We start from the raw sequence: 19,444 nt of genomic DNA on the forward strand, positions 1-19,444 counted from the left end.
CAGTAATTTAGGCTACTATTAGGAAGAATAATACTGAACATGCTAGGAAAACATGGGTGGTTTAAAACTAGCCAAAGCAGGATACTTCTACTTTTTCTTTACCTCAAGAAACCGTGCAGTGGCCTCGCAATGGCCATCACATCCAGTGTTCCCAAGCCATGCTGGCAGGGCAGTGAGCCAGAGCAGCATTCCAGAGATGCACTCCTGATGGGGAGGTAGATCCTCCACCACCCCATAGGAAACATTTCCAGTAGCATGTGTGCATTACCTGCCAAAGCAAGGTGTCACACAGCCCCCTGCACCCGCATGTGGGCTTAATTCCCTGCCAGCCTTAGCAAGTAGAGGTACTTCCTCATTCTAGAAATGCACAGAGACTCCTTAGTCCCGAGCTACTGGTAGTTAGAGAAGAAAAGACCCATTTCCCTGTGTCTGGAGAGGGCTGTTGCAGACTGCCACCACTATCAATCCCAGAACTTTTTCCAGGCTCAAGGTGGGCTGAAGCCGGAGGGTCTCTGTACAGCTGTCATGTTTTCAGTTCTAGGGACAGTTTGTGTGGTTGGGGACTGCATTATACTTGGAACAGCAGGAATGCCCCATGTCACTATGTGTGTTCTTCCTGATTGTCTTGCCTTTTCTTTCTTTTTAGTCTCATATGTCAAAAGTGTATCTAAAGTTTGTTTGATTTGATATCAGGTTGGCTGAAATGGGAATAAATTATTGTTGCTATTGCTCATTGTCAGCTTAGCCTTCTCTTTCTGCAAAGCATATTGCATTCCTGATTTCCCATTGTTTTTCACTTATTTTCCTGTGGTGTTATCCTGCTACTCACTGCAGACTCCCAGATTCCAGCTCGGCAGCAGATCAATCAAGCAGTAGGTGTCCTGGTCAGCATCTGCATGAAGTGCAAGTGATAGGCCCAGCTCATAAACAGATGGGCTGCTGGGCTGTACTGTGGAGCAAGTCCTGGCTGATGCAGAGGGCACATGGTGGTTGGTGTGAAAGGCCAGGCAGTCCCTGGAGTCACAGTTGTTCTCTGAAGGTGGTAGATTGGTTCACTCCTGATGATTTGTTCTGACATTGCAGTCTGTTGCTGGAAGTGGATGTTGTCCTGGTGAAAGTGTTATTACTTGGCAAGGCTAAAATGTGGGGCTGTGAGAGATGGAAACATGGGTCTAATGTTGCACAACCTCCTTCACATGAGATATTGAAAGAAAATAATCCAAGAATACAGTGGAAAGGATGTTGTGATGTTGATTTACTCAACTTTTTTTGCTGTCTGCACCAGATTTCTGCTTGCCAAGCATCTTTCTTATTACGAGCAGAATATTTATTCTACTTTCTCTTCCTCTTGTAGAAAATTTTACTACATCACGCTGCTGAGAGACCCCGTATCTCGTTACCTCAGCGAATGGCGTCACGTCCAACGAGGAGCCACTTGGAAGACCTCCTTGCACATGTGTGATGGCAGGACACCAACTCCTGAAGAGCTGCCATCGTGCTATGAAGGCACAGACTGGTCGGGCTGCACACTGCAGGAGTTCATGGATTGCCCGTATAACTTGGCCAACAACCGCCAAGTGAGGATGTTGGCTGACTTGAGCTTGGTGGGCTGCTACAACATGTCCTTCATCCCAGAGAACAAGCGAGCACAGATCCTGCTGGAGAGCGCAAAAAAAAACCTCAAAGACATGGCCTTCTTCGGCCTGACAGAGTTCCAGAGAAAGACTCAGTACCTGTTTGAGAGAACTTTTAACCTGAAATTCATCCGGCCCTTCATGCAGTACAACAGCACCAGGGCCGGAGGGGTGGAGGTGGACAATGACACCATCCGCAGGATCGAGGAGCTCAATGACTTGGACATGCAGCTCTATGACTATGCAAAGGACCTCTTCCAACAGCGCTACCAGTACAAACGGCAGCTGGAGAGGATGGAGCAGAGGATAAAGAATCGGGAAGAGAGGCTTCTTCACCGGTCCAATGAAGCACTTCCCAAGGAAGAGACCGAAGAGCAAGGACGTTTGCCCACTGAGGACTACATGAGCCATATTATAGAGAAGTGGTAGCCTAGGCAGACTTTTATATTAATGATATTCTAGGGTTTCCATATAAGAGATCATGGAAGTAAAATTACAAAAACGACAAAAAAATATTTTATTTAAAAGCAAGTCTGTAAAACAGAAGATAGATTGCTTCCTTAAGCATAGGGTCTTTTTACTGTTTCTTACAAGACCGATGAGATTCTTAAAAAAAACAATAAATACATAAAAATAAAAAAAAGGGTCAACATTCTAATGCAGAGGTAAAAAATGCACAAATGCAGTTACCCACTTGTAAGGCCAAATACAGAAGAATGTTTCTTATCCTCACAATTCAAACACAAACGGCAGAAGTAGGATTTTTAAAAATCTATTTATTCCCTGAGCATAATGATATAAAGACACATAATTAAAAACCAAGGAAACTGAGGTTTTCTTTTGTGTGGGAGGCGGGATAGGAATTGTGTTGTTTGTAACTGATAATGGTGACTGAGTTGAGGATGTGCTCTCCTGTCAGGCTGATCTGAGCACACAGGCAGTCACAGTGTGTCAGCTGGCAGCCACTGCCAGAAGGTAGAGCACCATAAAAATAAAAGAAGAAGAAAAATAGCTAGAGGATGAGAAACATTAAAGCAGATTGACTATGGCCTGGGATATGTACTTAGCACAGTGGTTTTGATACGTTGCACTGGTATCACATGTACATATACAACTTCATCCCAAAAATAATAGAGAATTCATGCACAGAGCTGTTTCCCAGACGGGTCCCAAAACAAGATAAAAGCCAACGAAATTCCACATGGGCTCAAACATGCACTCACATACCATCCTGTCACCCTACACCAGTGCTGCTCATGCCGTCATCAGTATTATGTGTTAACAGCACATGAAAACCCTATCCTGCATACTGAGGAAAAGGAAGATGAAATTAAACACTCCCTCATAAATCTGCACAACAAGGTTCCAGGAAGACCCTGCAAATGATCAATCATTAATGGGAACATGACGAGGGCGTGATTTTGTTTTGTTTGTTGCTATGTGAAATACTGACCCAGAATAAGCATACAGATGTACCCTATCTGTATTTTTACAGTTATTTTTACTTGCTTTTATCAAGAGATAATGGGCATCAGCTTGCTTCCAGTGAAGTCAGTAGAACTGATTTAAGTGGGAACAGGATGGAGCTCTCTTCCAGAGCTGTGAAAATTTCTGACTATGGGTCTGAATTAATTATGACACAGTGCACATTGTCTTTTGGCAGGGTGCCTGTTCTGCAGCTCTTACTTTAAATGAACAAGCTGTGTTCATAAAACTGGAAAGGAGAATCATAGATAATGTTTTTTTAGTCTCAGACCACTCTCAAAGCAGAACTCTTTCTCTTTCAATGCTGTTTTTTAGAGGCTCATGTAAGTTTAATCCTCCAGTGTGGGGACAGTCTAACCAGGTTCTGCTTACTGACTTTTGAGTCATAGAACAACAATGACTTCTCTAATTCCTCTTCCCACTCACCAAATTAAAGTATGGCTTATTTTTTTGCTGTTGCAAGCACTTCTCTCTTTGGTTGAAAGCATGGAAATGAAGTAGTTTTTGCCTGGTTCATGTCTCACCCCGTTATTGCTCAGCCTGTAAGACCTGAACCAGCTATTGTTTAGGGTAAACTCTGAACCAAATGGAATATGATTTGATTTTCAAAGGCCATGTTAACTGCAAATCAAATATGGCATTGAAATCACTGGAGGAGAGGCAGAGAGCTGATGCATTCAACTTTAACATGTCATTTTTACAGCATCCCTTTCCCATCACACAAATCCACTGATGTGCTGCTTGGTTTGTATTTTAATTCTCTCTCTGCCTCTGTACACTGTTTCCAGCAGTTCCAAATTCAGACTGAATTTTGCAAAAGAGGGGCTTTGTTCTTCTGTGCACAACCTGGGGGATACACCTTACTTTTGGAGATGTTCTTCTCCAGAAGAGTAAAGACGACCGAAAACTTGAGAACAGAAAATACAAACAGCACTTTGGGCTCAATTACAGCCCTGTTACAGCCCTGAGCCAAAGTCTACCAAAGTCAAAGGATGTCTTTCCTATTGATTTCAGATGGATTTTGGTCAGGTCTGCATCCTGCTGCTGCAAAGTGCTCAAGCACATGCTCGCCTGTCTGCAGGCACAGTGGGACGTTGTTACTCACGCCTTCAGCTGGTACCAGAATGTGCTGGTGGTGTCGATGTCTTTAAGGTTGTGTCAGTACTTCTGCCACAAAATGGCCCCTGTTTCCTCCTAGGTGAAAATTGGGAAGCAAAATGAAGTAGTATTTGGTGGTTGGCTTGGGGGCAGAAGGTATTACAACTCCATTTGCTCATCTCTTGATTCCAAGACTGGGAGAAGCTATGTCTGCTAGTTCCCAGCGCTTTTATGTGTTGCTGTAACTAAAGAAAACATTTGTATTTTAAAAATGCAGTTTTACAGGCTGTTTACCCACAAAACCAATACACAAGATATAAAAAGCAGGTGTTTCTGTGCACAGTTTCCAGCTTTGCCCAGAGGCGTTGCACAAGTGGTTACTGCAGCTCGTCCCCGTTCACGTGGCACTGTCGGGACTGTGTCGTGATTAGGCCGTGTCTGCCTGAGCTCCTTCTGTGTTACAGGCTCTGAGTAACCAGCTGGATGTTAATGGATCTGTCTGCAGGGTTGTCTGAATCAGAGGCAGCCTCTGACCTTAAAAGCATGTCAGTAGAAGACCTTGTTCCAACATTTTCTTTGTAATATATTGCAGTAACAAGCAAAAGAAATGAAACTATATTGAAAACTGTCTTGTTAACAGTTTTACTTCAACCCACAAAAGGAGGGCTAACCTCACTTGAGCACTGAGGCAGAATTTTCTAGATTCAAATCCTGCACCCAACACATGCCTCAGTTTCCCCACCTGTACATTGGGAATAACAAATTTATAGACTCTAAGAAGGTACTCCAAAGTATAAAAGTATAGGGCATTTTGAAACAGATCCTAAATAAGGAAGAGAATGGCCCAGAAGCCATCCCTCACCCTGGCTGTTGTGCTGATCTGGTCATGGCTGTAGGCCATGAATTAATTTATTCTAAGTACTGTGTGCCAGAGCACAGGTTGCAGGATGTACCTGGCACTACCCTCCTCCTTTAGTGGGTTCAAGGGAACTTTTTTAACATAATGTGAATGTAGTTTTTTGTGGTTTATATGTACCACAGTTTGAAGTGGTACTATTTCTTTTATTTTTAGGATTGATAATTTGATGCTACAATAACATGGAAAATGTGTGTGTAGTTTTAAAATTAATGGAGACCGACAGCTTTAAGGCACTCCAGCAGAAGTAGTGGCCAGATAGTACATTCTTGTTCAATATCTGCCCCTTTCTTCCAAAATGTTTTTCCTGTGACTTATGGACACATCAAGATCATCTTCACTACAAGAAGTGTTTCTTCAGGGGGTTGTCAATGCACCATGACCCAGGTCAGGTCAGGTGAGCGCTGGAGTGCTGAGGGCAGGTGCACGATTGCAGCCTGTCTCTTGGGGAGCTGGTGAGGCAGTTCCCCCCGAATTCAGGTTTTATTTAGTTGGATGCTTATCCATCCCACGGGGATACCCCCTGGAAAGCCTCCACGGAAGCTGTGGCTGTGTGAGATGTTTCTGAGGGTTTGTGCAGCGAGCAGTGTTATGTGAGCGAGCAGTTGGGGCAGGCAGCTCTCAGGTACCAGGGCACAGAGGATGGATGGCCCCTGGGCTCTGCAATCCTGCACTGAGCTGACCCTCTACACCCACAGAAGGGGATGGGGAGTGGGGATTTCTGAGCAGACTCCATTCCTGCTCTGGCAGGTGGAAAGGCCAAGACATGCTCCAGTGCTGAGAAGATCTTCTTTGCTTTCAGTCACCTAAACAGTGTAAACTTCACTGCTTGGTGGGTGTTGTTGCTGAAGAAAACTTTTTATTGCTGATTCGCCTCGTCCCAGCTAGCTCTCTTGAAGGAGTTTGCCTTCTCCAAAATTTTCCAGGCAGTCAGGTGCCATCTTGTACCCTGCCTGGGTCACAAAATGCAGGATTGACTGGTAAGGTTGCCAACCCAGACTATCACAGGATTCAAAATCGTAAAAAAAAAAAATTACTTCGTCAAAGGATCAGTGTGAATTTCTGGCTTGTCTGAATTTCTCCCTTCATGCCCAACATTTTGGAATAAATGAGAAGCACTTCAGGTTGATGTTTTTGCACTCCATAGTTCCTTACTTACAAAACTGGGATGGCAATGGAAGCAGCATAAGGAAGATCCCAACAAGGTTTTGCATCCTCTCTCCCAGGACTGTCCTGTTGGAGCACAAAAGAGCTGCAGTTGCAGAGAGTGTGAGCGAGGTAGGAGGACACCACGGTGACAGTACAGACAATTAGGAAGTTTTCAATTCTGAGCCCATCAAGTCACTTCATAGAGGTCACTGGACAGCTACAGGAGGCAATGATTAACATTACAGCACAGGGCCTGGCCCAGATTCATATCCTGGGGTTAAAGCTTCTCTAGCTTCCTACTGGTGGTGTTACTCAGAACCCCTCCTGTCCCACAGAATTTTCCAAATGTCACAAAAAAAGAGTAATGCTACAGGAATTCACCACCCAAACTATGCTAAATGTTGTATTCCCAGGACTATAGCTTGGAATACAACTGGCACTACCTGCTGGATTCAAATCACAGGACTGGCTGCGTTCTCTTTTTGTTCTTGTTTTCACTAGTCTTAGCAGATCATGTTCCAGAGGCAGAAGTGAACACAGGATTCTCTGCCTGATCAGGAGTAGAGTGAAGCCTTTATAGCACAGGTCAGTGAGCAGCAGCTCAGGTAAACCAGGATGCAGCAGAGCTCGTGCCTGTGCACACAGTCCCAGCTCTCCGTGGCTGTTTCGCCCCAGCCACAGGAGTTCTGCCAAGGTGAGTGCAGCCCAGATAAGCACGTGGGTGTTAAAGCCTGTGTCATCCCAGCTGCAGGCAGTTTTCTCTGTAATTCTTAGCCATGCAAGCTGAAAAAAACAAGATTTGCAAATGAGTCTGTCTCCTCAAAGCCCCACAACTCCCCCTTCCCGTTTTCCCCCAGGTGTCAGTTCTGCAGACTGGATTGAGAGAGTTGTACTATAATGAATAATTTTATATTCAAATGGTTTACTGAGCATGATTTGTTTTGTACATATTGGAATATGATTTAACTTATTTTTATTGCCCCTTTTAATCTTTTTTTTTCATAAGGACAAGACAAAAATCCCCACCCTCTCTCAATGTGAACTTCCTCTGTGTTTATGTGTAGTCTGCCAGGCAAACACACAATAGCCACAGGATTTTTCTCCATCTCCATTGGTATCTGATTTTATTTTCCATTGTAATTTCTTTTCATCTGAGGCTTTGCTTATATTGCCTCTTCTTTCCTCTCGCTGCACAATCTGCACAGAAGGGGCAATGCAGGCAGGATTTTCTTCTTCTTCCTCTCCTCTTTTTTGTGTGCTTTACCTACCAAGGAACTCAGTTCTTCTAGGAGTTGTGTGACTGAGGGTAAAAAAATACAGCTGTTCCCCACCTACCTTCCATCCTCCATATTGTAGATCAAACAGATTCAGCTTCTCTGAAAGTGATTGTGGCTGGAGTCATTCCACTGAGCTGAATATGTATGGTTTGCACTTTTCCCCCCACTTCAGGAACTTAAAAAAAAAACAAAAAATAAAGGCAAATTTTAACTTGAGCCAAGTAACACTTAAAGCTTTATATATTTATTTATGACATCTTACAAAAAGTGTTAAAATGTTTTTTTCTTTTCTTCCACAAGAAAAATTGAATTAAAAATCATCAAAATTGTTTTGTCTAGATCAAGAATGAATGTTAGCAGATGAAATAAACCCTAAAACTGAGCATCTGGTGTGTGTGTTATCCTTGAGTTGGCCTTTGGATGCTGTTTCAGTGTAATATGTCTTGCCTGTGTATTACAGAGAGATAAAGCTGCCAGTGGAGTTGATGGAGAATATTTGTTTTCTGCTACAAAAACAGACTCCTAACAAGAAACATTCAAACAGAAACTGCAGTCTGTTCATTCCTATTGTTACATTTCAGCCAGCATTGCAAAAAGCCTATAAACGCCCTAAAACCTATAATCTTTTAAAAATTAATTACTTTTGATACTGTACAGTCCTCTTAGTTTTCTTTTTCAGAGTCACTGCAATGAACATATTTACAGGCAATAAATGGAGGTTGTTATACCAAATATTACAGAGTAATTAACAGGATTTTTTTTTGTTGTTTCATGTTCAGAATTGCTTTCAGCATCTGCTGTGTGTAAATGTTCTGCAGTTACTGAACTGAGCCTCGTGCCTGGTTGGTACAGTGAAAGTAAGTTAGGGGTAGGAGAGTGGTGGTACAAGAGTTTCACAGCATCCTGAGAACAGCAAGATATTTATGCAAAGTGTAGCAAGTAACAACACTGTGATTTTAGCAAAGCATTATTACAGCTCACACCTTCCACTACACCTGTCTGAGGGGCGGTGCAGGTACAGGGAGAGGGCTCAGGTGAGTGACAGTGTGAGAGGAATGCCTGGGATCCTGAGGGGCTCACCTGGGATCCTGAGGATGTTCACCTGGGATCCTGAGGGGCTCACCTGGGATCCTGAGGATGTTCACCTGGGATCCTGAGGATGTTCACCTGGGATCCTGAGGATGTTCACCTGGGATCCTGAGGATGTTCACCTGGGATCCTGAGGATGTTCACCTGGGATCCTGAGGGGCTCACCTGGGATCCTGAGGATGTTCACCTGGGATCCTGAGGGGCTCACCTGGGATCCTGAGGGGCTCACCTGGGATCTCACAGAGGTCCCCCTGTGGTCCCGTGGGGAGGGGCAGGCACAGTCCTGCGCTCAGTCCCTCCCAGCTGTGCTGCTCCCTCTGCCCAGGAGCCCTCCTGTCCCGCTCTCCGGGGCTGCCTCTCGCCGTGACTGGGATGGTCCCTCTGCCGAGCTGCCAGAGGAACTTCCCGGCTCCATTCCCTCCCTCCAGACAGCGCGGCTGCCGAGGTACAGACACAGCTTGTCCTGCTGCGTGGGGTCCTGTGCTGTTCCCGTTTGAAACTGCTCTTTGTCTCCTTTGCCTTCCCAAAAGCCTGGAGGATGCTCTGGCACAAGAAGTCTGTGCTGGCAAATTGCTTTCATTTGCACATGGTCTTTTTGCACCATCTTTAATGTGTTTCTTCCTCTCAATGGAAACCTCCAGGAAAAGGAGAGGAGGAAGGATAGCTAGCAAGCGTGTGGAAGTAAGGGTTCTGCTATTGCAAAAAGGGAAAGGGGCAGAAAGGATGCTTGAAGGAGGGCTAAAAGAAGCAGAGAAATTAATTACTGAGGGGATGACCTCCAGAGTTTGATTTTTTCCTTGGTCACACTGATGATTATTCAGTTTCTTTATGCTTGTGTCCAGGATGTCCCTGTTTCTATTCTATCTGGTCATTTTACACTATCCAGGGCTGCTTCTGGGGGATGTGCTGCCTCAGGTTAATTGGTAAGTGCCCTCATTCACATCCTGCTGTTCCCCTAACAATAAGCAGCCCCCTGGCTGTTCTGCTGCCCCAGGTGACAGCCTGCTCTTCCTGAATAGAAAAGTTGATCTCGACTGTACCCTGTCAGAGGAGGTGGTACTGAGCTTTTGTTAGAGGTTGTGTTTTGTTTCTCTGGCTTACGATCTCACACAGAGTTACTTTAACTCTTTAATAACCTCTTTCTTGCCACTGTCTGCTGGAGGAGGAAAAGCAGAGCAAGTCTGCTTTAACGCTGAAATGCCAACAATTTTCTGCACTGATTGATCACAAACAGGAGGAGCTGGAACCTTTGGCCCATTCCCAGAGATTTGACATCACTGCATAAGTGAAACCTGGTGGGATGAGCCCTGTGACTGGAGTGCCTGTTGGACAGTTCCAGGCTCCTCAGGAGGGATGGGCAGGGCAGGAGAGGTGGAGGGGTGGCACTGTATGTAATGGAAGGGCTGGAATGTCTGGAGCTCACAGTTGGGAGCCCCTGGGGCAAGCAAATAATGTGGATGTCATTGTGGGATTCTGCTCTAGACCTCCCAGCCAGGGTGATGACACCAACGAGGTATTCTGAGGAACTAAGGGACACTTCCAAGTCAACTGCCCTTGTCCTTATGGGGGACTTCAACTTGCCAGAAATTAACTGGGAGCATCACACAGCTGGTACAAGCCAGCATATCAGCTTAGACCTTCTCAGCTCAAGGGGAAACTAAGACACATTCATACACAAACTCAAAAAAATATATTGTGGGCTTAACAGTAAAACAATTTGAGTTTTACTATAGTAGTTATTTCATAAACTTCAAATTAAAAGGGGTGTAGTCATGAAATATTCATGAATTGAACAGTATTGAATTGATACATTGCTATGTATCTGTTAAAGCAATCAGAGATTCCAGTGAGGAAGGCTTCTCTAGCAAGGTCCTGTGTGCTTTAATTGATCTGGGAAGTATGTGGCTTGGAAAAGAGATCATGCCTTCATATTTTGCAGACATCATCTATAAGCCTAAAATGAATAAGATTATCAATATTTATTCATTAATCTGACTATAGCATATTCAGGAGCTTTGGTGTGTGATACTTAGGTGTGTGTTTCTTAGGGCTTAGGAATTCTTTGTCTGACATGAATTTACTCATTTCTCTCTCTCTCTGATGCTTCTCAAAAGCTTTTCTACTCTTGAGTGCTTTCATGTCCCTGCCTTACCCTTGCCCACCCCATAGTCCTGCTCTGCAGAAGATCTGTCCCAGGGATGGAGGGCATGCAATATCCCAGTCAGGGATCTTGTGACCTTTGCACAGGGAGCTGCAGAACTGAGATGCTTTTTAATCAATATCCAGCCAACAGCACAAGGGAAAAGTTGAATACCTGTCCTCCACGAGCTGGGAATGGATGAGGGATAGCAGTGCTTTGCAAATGTTTAATGAACTGGATGTTATTTATATATTTATTTTGCCCTCCCCACTAATACATTGTATCAGATTATAGTTATGGAATCCATATGTTTGTGCAGTAAATGAGTAATAGTGATAAATAATAAATATTTAATTCATGTGGCTTTAACATATTCTAGTTCTTGCTGGATTCCATTTAAAAGCGCCTTCTTTTTATTGATTTAAACCAAATGTTATGCTCAGTTGTGCTGTAAATGGTAAAGAAATTCCATGCAGCCTAATCTAGTTAATTCAGTCTGGATACCTGATCATGAAATGAATATGTGGTAATCAGTCATCAGTTTTCTGGCATAGGCAATGACAACATGTATAAATCACATGGCCTTTGTGAGAGGGTAAATAACTTCCCTGTAGAGCCCTTACTTTGGGATCAGATAATTATTGCCAGACATTGTTTTCTGAACAAGAGCTCACAGCCAAACTGGTGAATGCTCAGATGTTTTACATATTACAACAGCCCCCGTCAGTATTGATTTCTACTGATCATATATTTTTTTCTTTCCTTAATATCAAATATTTGGGTGCTAAGTGAGAATTTATAAACTGATGCCAATTAGCCACAACTTTGTGTAGGCTTTTAAATTTTACCAGGTTAATGAACCACCAAACCTTTTTTGTTACTGGAAATACCAAAGCCATGCTGCTACTGGAGCTAGTTAATGGAGGCTTTGCTCCAAGACTGCACAACCTAGATCTTGGAAAACTGTGCCACTGGGAGAGATATGCAACGTTCTGGACTGAGAGTTCTGCTGGTTGTTAGGTTTTGCTCAAGATCAAGTGTGAAGTGATTGCAAAAATTCGAGAGTCCTCTGTTTTGAGGGTAATCTGACCTTCTGAAATAGCTAAAATGACCAACATTTAGTTGTTTCAGGGGTGAAAATGGAGACAGTGATCCTGTTTGAGGAGAAACTCTTGATAGGATCCTCCCTGATGTTATCACTAGAGCCTTTATTGCAACTGTTCTGGATAGTTTTCCATGCATTTGTTTCTGAATACTGTTGTGAGGCAAATGATTTTGCTCTTCCACGTGGAAAGCTTTTCAAAGGAAAGTATGTATGTAAAGCAGGGGGCCAGAGTGCTGGCTGAAGTCCTGGCCTTGGTGGGCATAGCCTGGTCTGTAGTTCCTTAGAGAGAGACATCCATAATCTTTTGGAAACAGGGTTTGATCTGAGCACATTCAGGCTTTTTTGTTTCTTCTTTGCAGTGTCTTAGTAATTTAGAGGTTGTTTTTACCATCTCTCAGCCTGCCTGCCTCTGCCCAGGCGAGTGCTGTGTGCCGTGCCATGCCATGGGCAGTGAAAGGCACTAGCATGGCTGCCTTCTCCAGTGAGGAACAAATCCAGGATTAGCTCTGCCAAGGCAGCACACAGAGACAGGGACAGGCCTTGGTGGGCTAAAACTCTGGCCAAGCTGAGCTTTGTGGCATGGGCTGTGTGTGGTACTGCAACGTCCTCCAGCAGGGATGGCTGCTGGCCTGCCAGCTAAACTCTGCAGATGTGTTCGTGTTGTCTGGACTTCTTATATGTACATTTAAGGACTTTCACAAGAAAATCAAACCATGCATCCACAGGGACAGTGTTTGGGAGGAACAATTACGGCATTAAATAAAGCTTTCTGTTTACATGCCAACACAACAGGCTTTACTGTCTCATCATGATCTGCCATTTGTTAGCTGTTGCATGTTAGGGGCTTTCTGCTCTAGGCCCATTCTTGCTTTTGTGTATATTTTAGTCATCTTGACAAGGGAAAAGAACTCTATTAAGTAGAAGCACTTACAATTCACAGTGCCTGTAACATCTGTGGCAGGACTGGAATCACAAACCACATTAGCATATTTCTTTTTTGTTTGTTTTCTCTGTGTTCAGGAATCTTATTAGCTGTCTTATATTTTCTGGGGTTTGGGTTATTTCCCCCCCACCCTCTGTGGCTTCTTTGTGAAAACAAATTGTTTCATCTTTCTTCCTTGTTCTTTGTAAAGGTGACCTGCATGTCTGGATTAGCCAAAACCCAAAGAAACTGGCAATGAGGCAGTGAGGCAGTCATCTTCTTGGATGGGGAGGTGGGATGGGAAGGTGGTAGGTGGGAGATGGTGTGTTCCTTACAGCAGCCCTTGCCTCTATCGTTCACTTCTTAGATAATCCAGAGCTGCCTTTTGTGTGTTAAAAGTGCTTAAGTGTGTTTCTTCCTCTCCAAAATCTGTTTTCTGGTTGTCTAGGGTGTTTTCCCCTGAGTCCTTCTTCTCATGCTGATGTTCTATTTGGGGTTTTTTTGAGCACAGATGTCTTATGGGAAGAACTTTACCTGTAAGGTGTCTGATGCTTTAGGCACTTCCATAGATTCAGTCATATACTACCTTTGGTATTTAAGGCAAAGGTTTCCATGACAGAAATGATGCTGAAATGTTTGGAAAGCTGGAGGACAAGGGTTGGAGAGAATAAGCATAAGGGCATAAAGACAGACAAGCTGCTGGTTTCTAAGGGTAGGATGGAATCCAAAGCTCTTTTGTGGTGGCAGGAAAAACTCCATCATTGAAACCCAGGGACTGTTATGTGGGAACTTCAGTAACTGTAGAGAGATTGTGACCTTCCTTCCCTTCGTGCCCCTAAAGAGGAGTACAGAGATGCTCTGAACCACATCCAAAAGATGTCTGCCACCTCCTGGAGACCGAGGCTGGGGTAAGCCTGGGTTCTTCTGTAAGCGTCCATTACATTTGCTTCACTTGCTACAGGGTGGGAGGTGACAGAAAGGCAGCACATCCCAGCGTTGTTATAAAGGACCATTTCTCCCCCAGGAGTCCTGGATTACATGAAGGTAACCCAGTGCAGGTTTCGATGTGGAACAGTGGAGAAGAGCAGAAGCCAGGAGGTGCCCGTAGCTGCTGTTCTCCAGACACTGTGTTATCCTTTAGCTAAATGAGGACGATTTTTTTTTTTGTTTAATTTTTTCCATATCATCCTGCAGTTTCGGAAGCACAAAAGACTCCCCCCACCCCACGGGGCTGTGCCGGGGGCGGGGGCAGGAGTGGGAAGGGGATCCCTGAGGTGAAACACGGCAAGAGCTCAGGGAGGAGAGGATCAGACACCCCCCCAGCCTTTCTGGAGCTGGTGCTCTGTCCTTGCCCTGGGAGCGGGTACCGAGGCGGGACCCTGCCAGCGCTTCCCGCCGGCCGCTCCCAGGAGTTCCCGCACCCCCGTGTCCTTCGGCCGCAGTTTCCCTGCCGGCAGGAATTCCTGTCGCCGTGGCTCCCGTGACGGGAGAGGACTCCGAGGAGCTCCCGGTGCCGCTCCGGCTCCATCACTGTCGGGATCAGCGCTGCTGTCTCGGTGGCACTGGGACTTCTCTTTCTTTGTTATTCCAGGTTCTTCCCGTTTTAACCGAAGGGGAGAGGAGTGTCTGGGTGACATTGGTACTGTTATTGTTTGGTTTTGTTTGTTCTGGTTTGTTCTCCGGTTTTTTTTTTTACTAAAATTGTCATCTTTTTTTCCTCCCTCATTCAGGCTCCTTGTAACTTCAAAATATTGGTCAATATTTTGGGGGGAGGGAAACAGGCCGAAGAGAAGGGGGATTTTACCTCACCAGAGGTCCCACCTCCTGAACATATTGTCATTAAACCAGGACACTCTGCAATGCTGTTTATAAACAGGTGACACAGGGAAGTGTTGGCTGCAGTTGGCTGGAAATACGCCAAAGCTGGCTGAAGCACAGGCTGCTGGCAGAGAGGATGCTCTGTGGCAAAATAAATGGAAAGGTGGTCTTGATTAATTGCCCACCTCTTCTCTCTCTTACTCTGTCTTGATCTCCCTGCCATCTTGATAGCTGCAGGCACCTCTGATTCTTCAGCCATATCAGGGAGCTTCCATTTAAATGTTGAACACAGGCCAAATTATTCTGCCTGTCACATTTAAGGTCCTTTGTATTGTTAAGTGGTGGTGTGTGGTAATAAAGAACTGCATGGAAACTTGCTTAAAACAGTGACCTAGGAGGTCAGTGTGCCTTTCTCATCTGTTTAAGAACTCAGTTGTTTCCTCTCTCTGCAGGGCTTCTGGCTTAAATCATTTAAAAACAAACAAACAAACAAACAAAACCCAAACAAACAAAAAACCAAACAAAAAACCAAAACAGCAAAAAGACCTGCCCTGTCTTGGGTTTTGATACTGATAAATGCTGCAGGTTTTCGTGCATCATGTTATTTTGAAGTGCTGTAGCATTTGTATCCTTGTTCATCAAGTATGCCCTTGTTGTGCTGTAAAAACACAGAACACAACGAGCCCCTGCCTCAGAATGCTGTTCTGTAGATCATGAGAAGGGAAAATGGGTTTTGCCTCACCCCTGGGCTCTGCCATAATTGGTGATTTTAACAGTGAGGTAAGACAGGAGCTACTCACTGTTGATGATGTGAGGACCTGCAAAGTCGTTAAGTGTAAATAAAAGCTCTTATTTGATCTACATTTAGACCCCAAAAAAGTGAATATTACTAACTTCAGATTTTCCTCAAAGCATTTTAGAAAATGGCCTACTGGGGCATGTAAAAAACGCACCTGTCACCCTGTTTAAATACCCAATTATTCTATCATACTTTCCTGATCTACAGAGCAGGCAAGGAGCCATAATTTTGAGGGGACAATGATTTGATGACACTGATGGAGCAGACTGAACTCTCAAACTCCATTAGGGTGCATGAATCACAAGGTAATTAGTCATTTTTCCTAATATAATGAAGTTCTGTCTTTGAACCTAGAATTTCTGTCTCTTGTCAGATTTATTACCATCTCCAGATGGACTGTTCTTTCTCCTCCCTCAAAACTTTCTCATGTTATGAGGTGAGGTTTTTATAAGTGTAAAAAATAATAGTTTCTTTTCTTTGAGTAAAAACTTTCCAAGTTTATACTTTTCTTCACACAAGTGAAGATTTGAAACTACAGCTTGGAATTTCAGAGGCAGTTATACACAGAAAATTATGAGTTCTGATTGTCACTCTCGATAGAGGATATTGGAACCTGACTGAATCCCAGTGACTGACTTGGAAGATAATTTTGAGCACCACAGTTGAGAAAGACTGACCCACTGTAACAACCAAAAGTATTTCTTGGTTTGCATCTCCAGATCCCTTAACAGTGCTAGAGCAAGCTCAGTTTGAGGAATGAGGACTGGTAAGGTGTAAAAACTTAAAGAGAGCTCGGAGGGAGCTGTGCCTCTCACAAATTGTGCTGCCAGCAACAATCTGGCAGGAGGGTTTGTAATTTTTTATTTGATTTTGGGTTATTTTTGAGAGAGGGTGTTGAGTTTTTGTTTGTTTGTTTGTTTGGGTTTTGGCTGGGTTTTTTTTTAGATCCTAAGGATGTAAATATGAGCCAGATGAAGAATGGGGGGATTTAAATTTTGATTTTTACATTATTTTCAAATCCTGGGAGTGAAGGTACTGGAGATAGCATAGTTAGAGCATTACTCCAAATCCATCTGTCTGCTTTATAAGCATTATGGTGTGATTTTAGGAAGCTGTTAGAAAGAAACTTGTAGACCAGCTCTTAAACTGTGCATCTGGATGACTTTTTGCAAGTCAGAAGGAGGCCTGGGTGAATTGAAGAAAGGCCCATGTTGTGAGCTGGGCAGAGGGTAGGATGTGTCAGGGGACAGTTTGAGGGAAGCAGCAAGTCTGAATACCACGAATACAGGAGAAAGAGCTGAGGAGAGAGAAAGAAGGAGCAGTGGTGTGGTGTGAGCCTGAGGAAGCTGTGGGCAGCAGCTGTCCCATGGATAGGGATAGGAGAGGACAGCACGGGTGTGGGAGAGCCTGGAGAGGGGAGGCTCTAGTGATCGAGCTGAGAAGTCCTGACAGCCCCAGCAGCAAGAGTTTTAGTTGTGAAACTGCAGAAAATAAATTGTTTCCATGTTTCTGTTCGAGAGTTAAAGTCTGTGTGCAGGCATGGACTGTTTTCAGTCGTCGTGTTCGTTTGGGGCTGCTGATAGAAGGTGTGGGGAGCCAAACCTGGGTTGCTTTTGAATTGCAAATGAAGAATTGATAGATTGGACATGAATCTGTTCTGTTACACACACGTTCTGTGTGAGGAGCACAAAGCCTCTGCAGCTCTCAGCATGCCTGCCATAGTAACCACTGTATCCAACAGCACGTTATCCTGATTGCAACCTACATGCTAATTTTAAATTTCTTATCACAGCAGAGCTTCTTACAAATGAATCCTTCCCTGCTCCTTTCAAAGCTCAGGTTTCATTGCCTTTCAGTCAAAATTATCTGCTCCTTTTAATTACCCCATGCCCTACTGTATGGCACTTGGCACAGCATGCAGTATTGAAGGAATTTCCAGTCCAGGCTGACAAAGCCCATACAGAAGTCAGGGAAATGAGTGAATTTTCTGAAAGGTTGAGTGAGCCTGCATCCTGTGGGAGAGGAAGGGAGCTAGAATTTAAGTGAGGATTAGAGAGTACCTGCTCCCAAAGGTGGCAGTTGAGTAGGGACTTCCACACACAGCAAGGAGCACATGCTCATGCACTTTGTGTTTTGTGGAATATGAAATTATGGTTCATTGCCTGCACTGTAGATCAGGTAAGCTGTAATGTGGAATGTCTCTGAGAGCATTTCCACTGGCTCCATGTGAGGCTGTTGCTGCTGGAGCTCACAAAGGTAACCAGTATTTCAGGGCTTCTCCCTGGGAGCCCCAGGGAAATATCAGTGCCTGCTGGTTGTTGCCAGACTTGAAAACACAGAAGCTTGTGTTCAGCCCTGAAAGCATTTTGCCCAGCTGGGATGTTAGTAAGTATATTTAAAAAGGAAAAGATAGCTGAGAAATTACTCATGCTTCCCTGTTGAGAAGTGTGCTGGTGAGAAGGAAAGTGATCTGGTTTGGTCAGAACTCCAAGGAATAATCTCCTTTCCAGGTCAGGGAATTTCCCACAATAATACTAAGGAGGAGTTTGTTAGAATGCTGCTCTGGTGCAGCTAGAGAGAGGGTCATGTGTGTTTTCTGAGGCCAGGGAGAGCTGCTACAGGACTTGAATTTTTTTCAGAAATCTTCAGGAAACCCACATGTGTTGTTGTGGAAGACCAGGGTCAACTTTTATCTTGGGCTCCTCTCAAAAAAAAAAAAAAAAAAAAGAGGCAGCAAGGAATGAGAATTGAAATTAAAAGACTTTTGATTTGTAGTGCATATTTCCTGGCTGTGAATTTTGAAGGGGCTCAGTACAGGTGTAAGAACCTTTCCTGGAGTGACATCTCGTAAATATGAGCACCGAGGTCCTGACAGGGCTGCCAGGGGGAATCAAGCACAGTTAGCTGCTAGATCCGTGTCTGCATGGCTGCCTCCCTGCCCTTCAGCCTGAGAGGCAGAAAAACAACTCTGCTCTGAAAAAGAAGGGAGGAGAAAGAAGAAAAAGAGTATTTAAAACTAGCTTGAGTAAGTGAGCTGTCTGGAAGCCTGTCTGCCTGTCCATAAGCTGCTGAGTGACTGTGACACTGCCCTTGAAGTGCTCAAGTGCAGAGAGCCATGTGAACCTGGCCCTTCAGGAAGGGAGGAGAGAGCAGGTCAGAGCTGAAAATGAGATCCTAAATCCATCTGTATATTGAGAGTGTCTGAAAACCTTTGTCAGTGGAGTCTGCTGCTTATGTACAGAGCAGAGCACCTGGTATAAGGCCTGAGTAAACCCTCTGGATTTCATGATCTGCATAGGAAGGAACAGTTCAGCTTAGAGGCAGTTACATGAAGGGGCCTTACATACTGTGCCCAGGGTAGTGGAGAATTGGGTGGTTTCCTCTGTAGTTCTGTTGGAAAAGTTACTGTCTCTGTACACCATGTGAGCATTGTCCCAGACAAGGCTTTAGGAAGCTCTTCTTGCCCATTTATTTAATTCTGAGTTCTGCTCTCCTAACTGGTCTGAGAGAAGTGTTTACGTTTCCTGGAAATTAGGGTTCTAATCGTAAAGGTGTTTAAATTTTCAGGAACTATTTCCCTTTGTGCAAAACCTGCCTCTTCATACCTCTGGGAAGGAACAGAACAGTTCACAAATGTGTCTTCCTAGGCTGGCAAGGGCAGCTGTGGAAGCATCACCCAAGGCAGGGGGTGCAGATCTCCAGGCCATTCCATATTCCGGGCTGTGCTTGAAAACTTGGCTCTTACATTCACCTCTCCTGCCCCTGGAGCCAAATCCCACTCTAACATTTGCAAGAAAGTGTGTGAGGGGCCCAAAGTGCCCATCTTTGGTGGGTGTGAGGAGGCTGGAATTAGCAAATCCTCTCTCTTAGCTGGAGTCTGGGGTTTTCTCTGGTGCACACAATGCAATGACTTCCCTCAGATGTTGATGCCATAGGAGTCTGACCAGACATGCAGCTTTGGACACCCTACAGCAGATTAAGAGGTAACAGAGTGCCAGTGTTACAGAGACAA

The 19,444-nt window shown here is 44.4% G+C and overlaps 1 protein-coding gene across 1 annotated transcript in view; it reads left to right on the forward strand.

The window, feature by feature from the left end:
• The window catches only part of HS6ST1 (heparan sulfate 6-O-sulfotransferase 1), a 186,405-nt gene extending 178,463 nt beyond the window's left edge, over positions 1–7,942 (forward strand). The window contains exon 2 of the mRNA XM_027724879.2: positions 1,355–7,942. Coding sequence (XP_027580680.1) covers positions 1,355–2,063 — 709 coding nt within the window. The 3' untranslated portion in view covers positions 2,064–7,942. The remainder of the gene's footprint in view (positions 1–1,354) is intronic.
• Positions 7,943–19,444: the final 11,502 nt, after the last annotated feature.

Source organism: Pipra filicauda, unplaced genomic scaffold, assembly GCF_003945595.2.
Source record: "Pipra filicauda isolate LSUMZ 115617 unplaced genomic scaffold, ASM394559v2 scaffold90_size2875636_pilon, whole genome shotgun sequence".
Classification (NCBI taxonomy): domain Eukaryota; kingdom Metazoa; phylum Chordata; class Aves; order Passeriformes; family Pipridae; genus Pipra; species Pipra filicauda.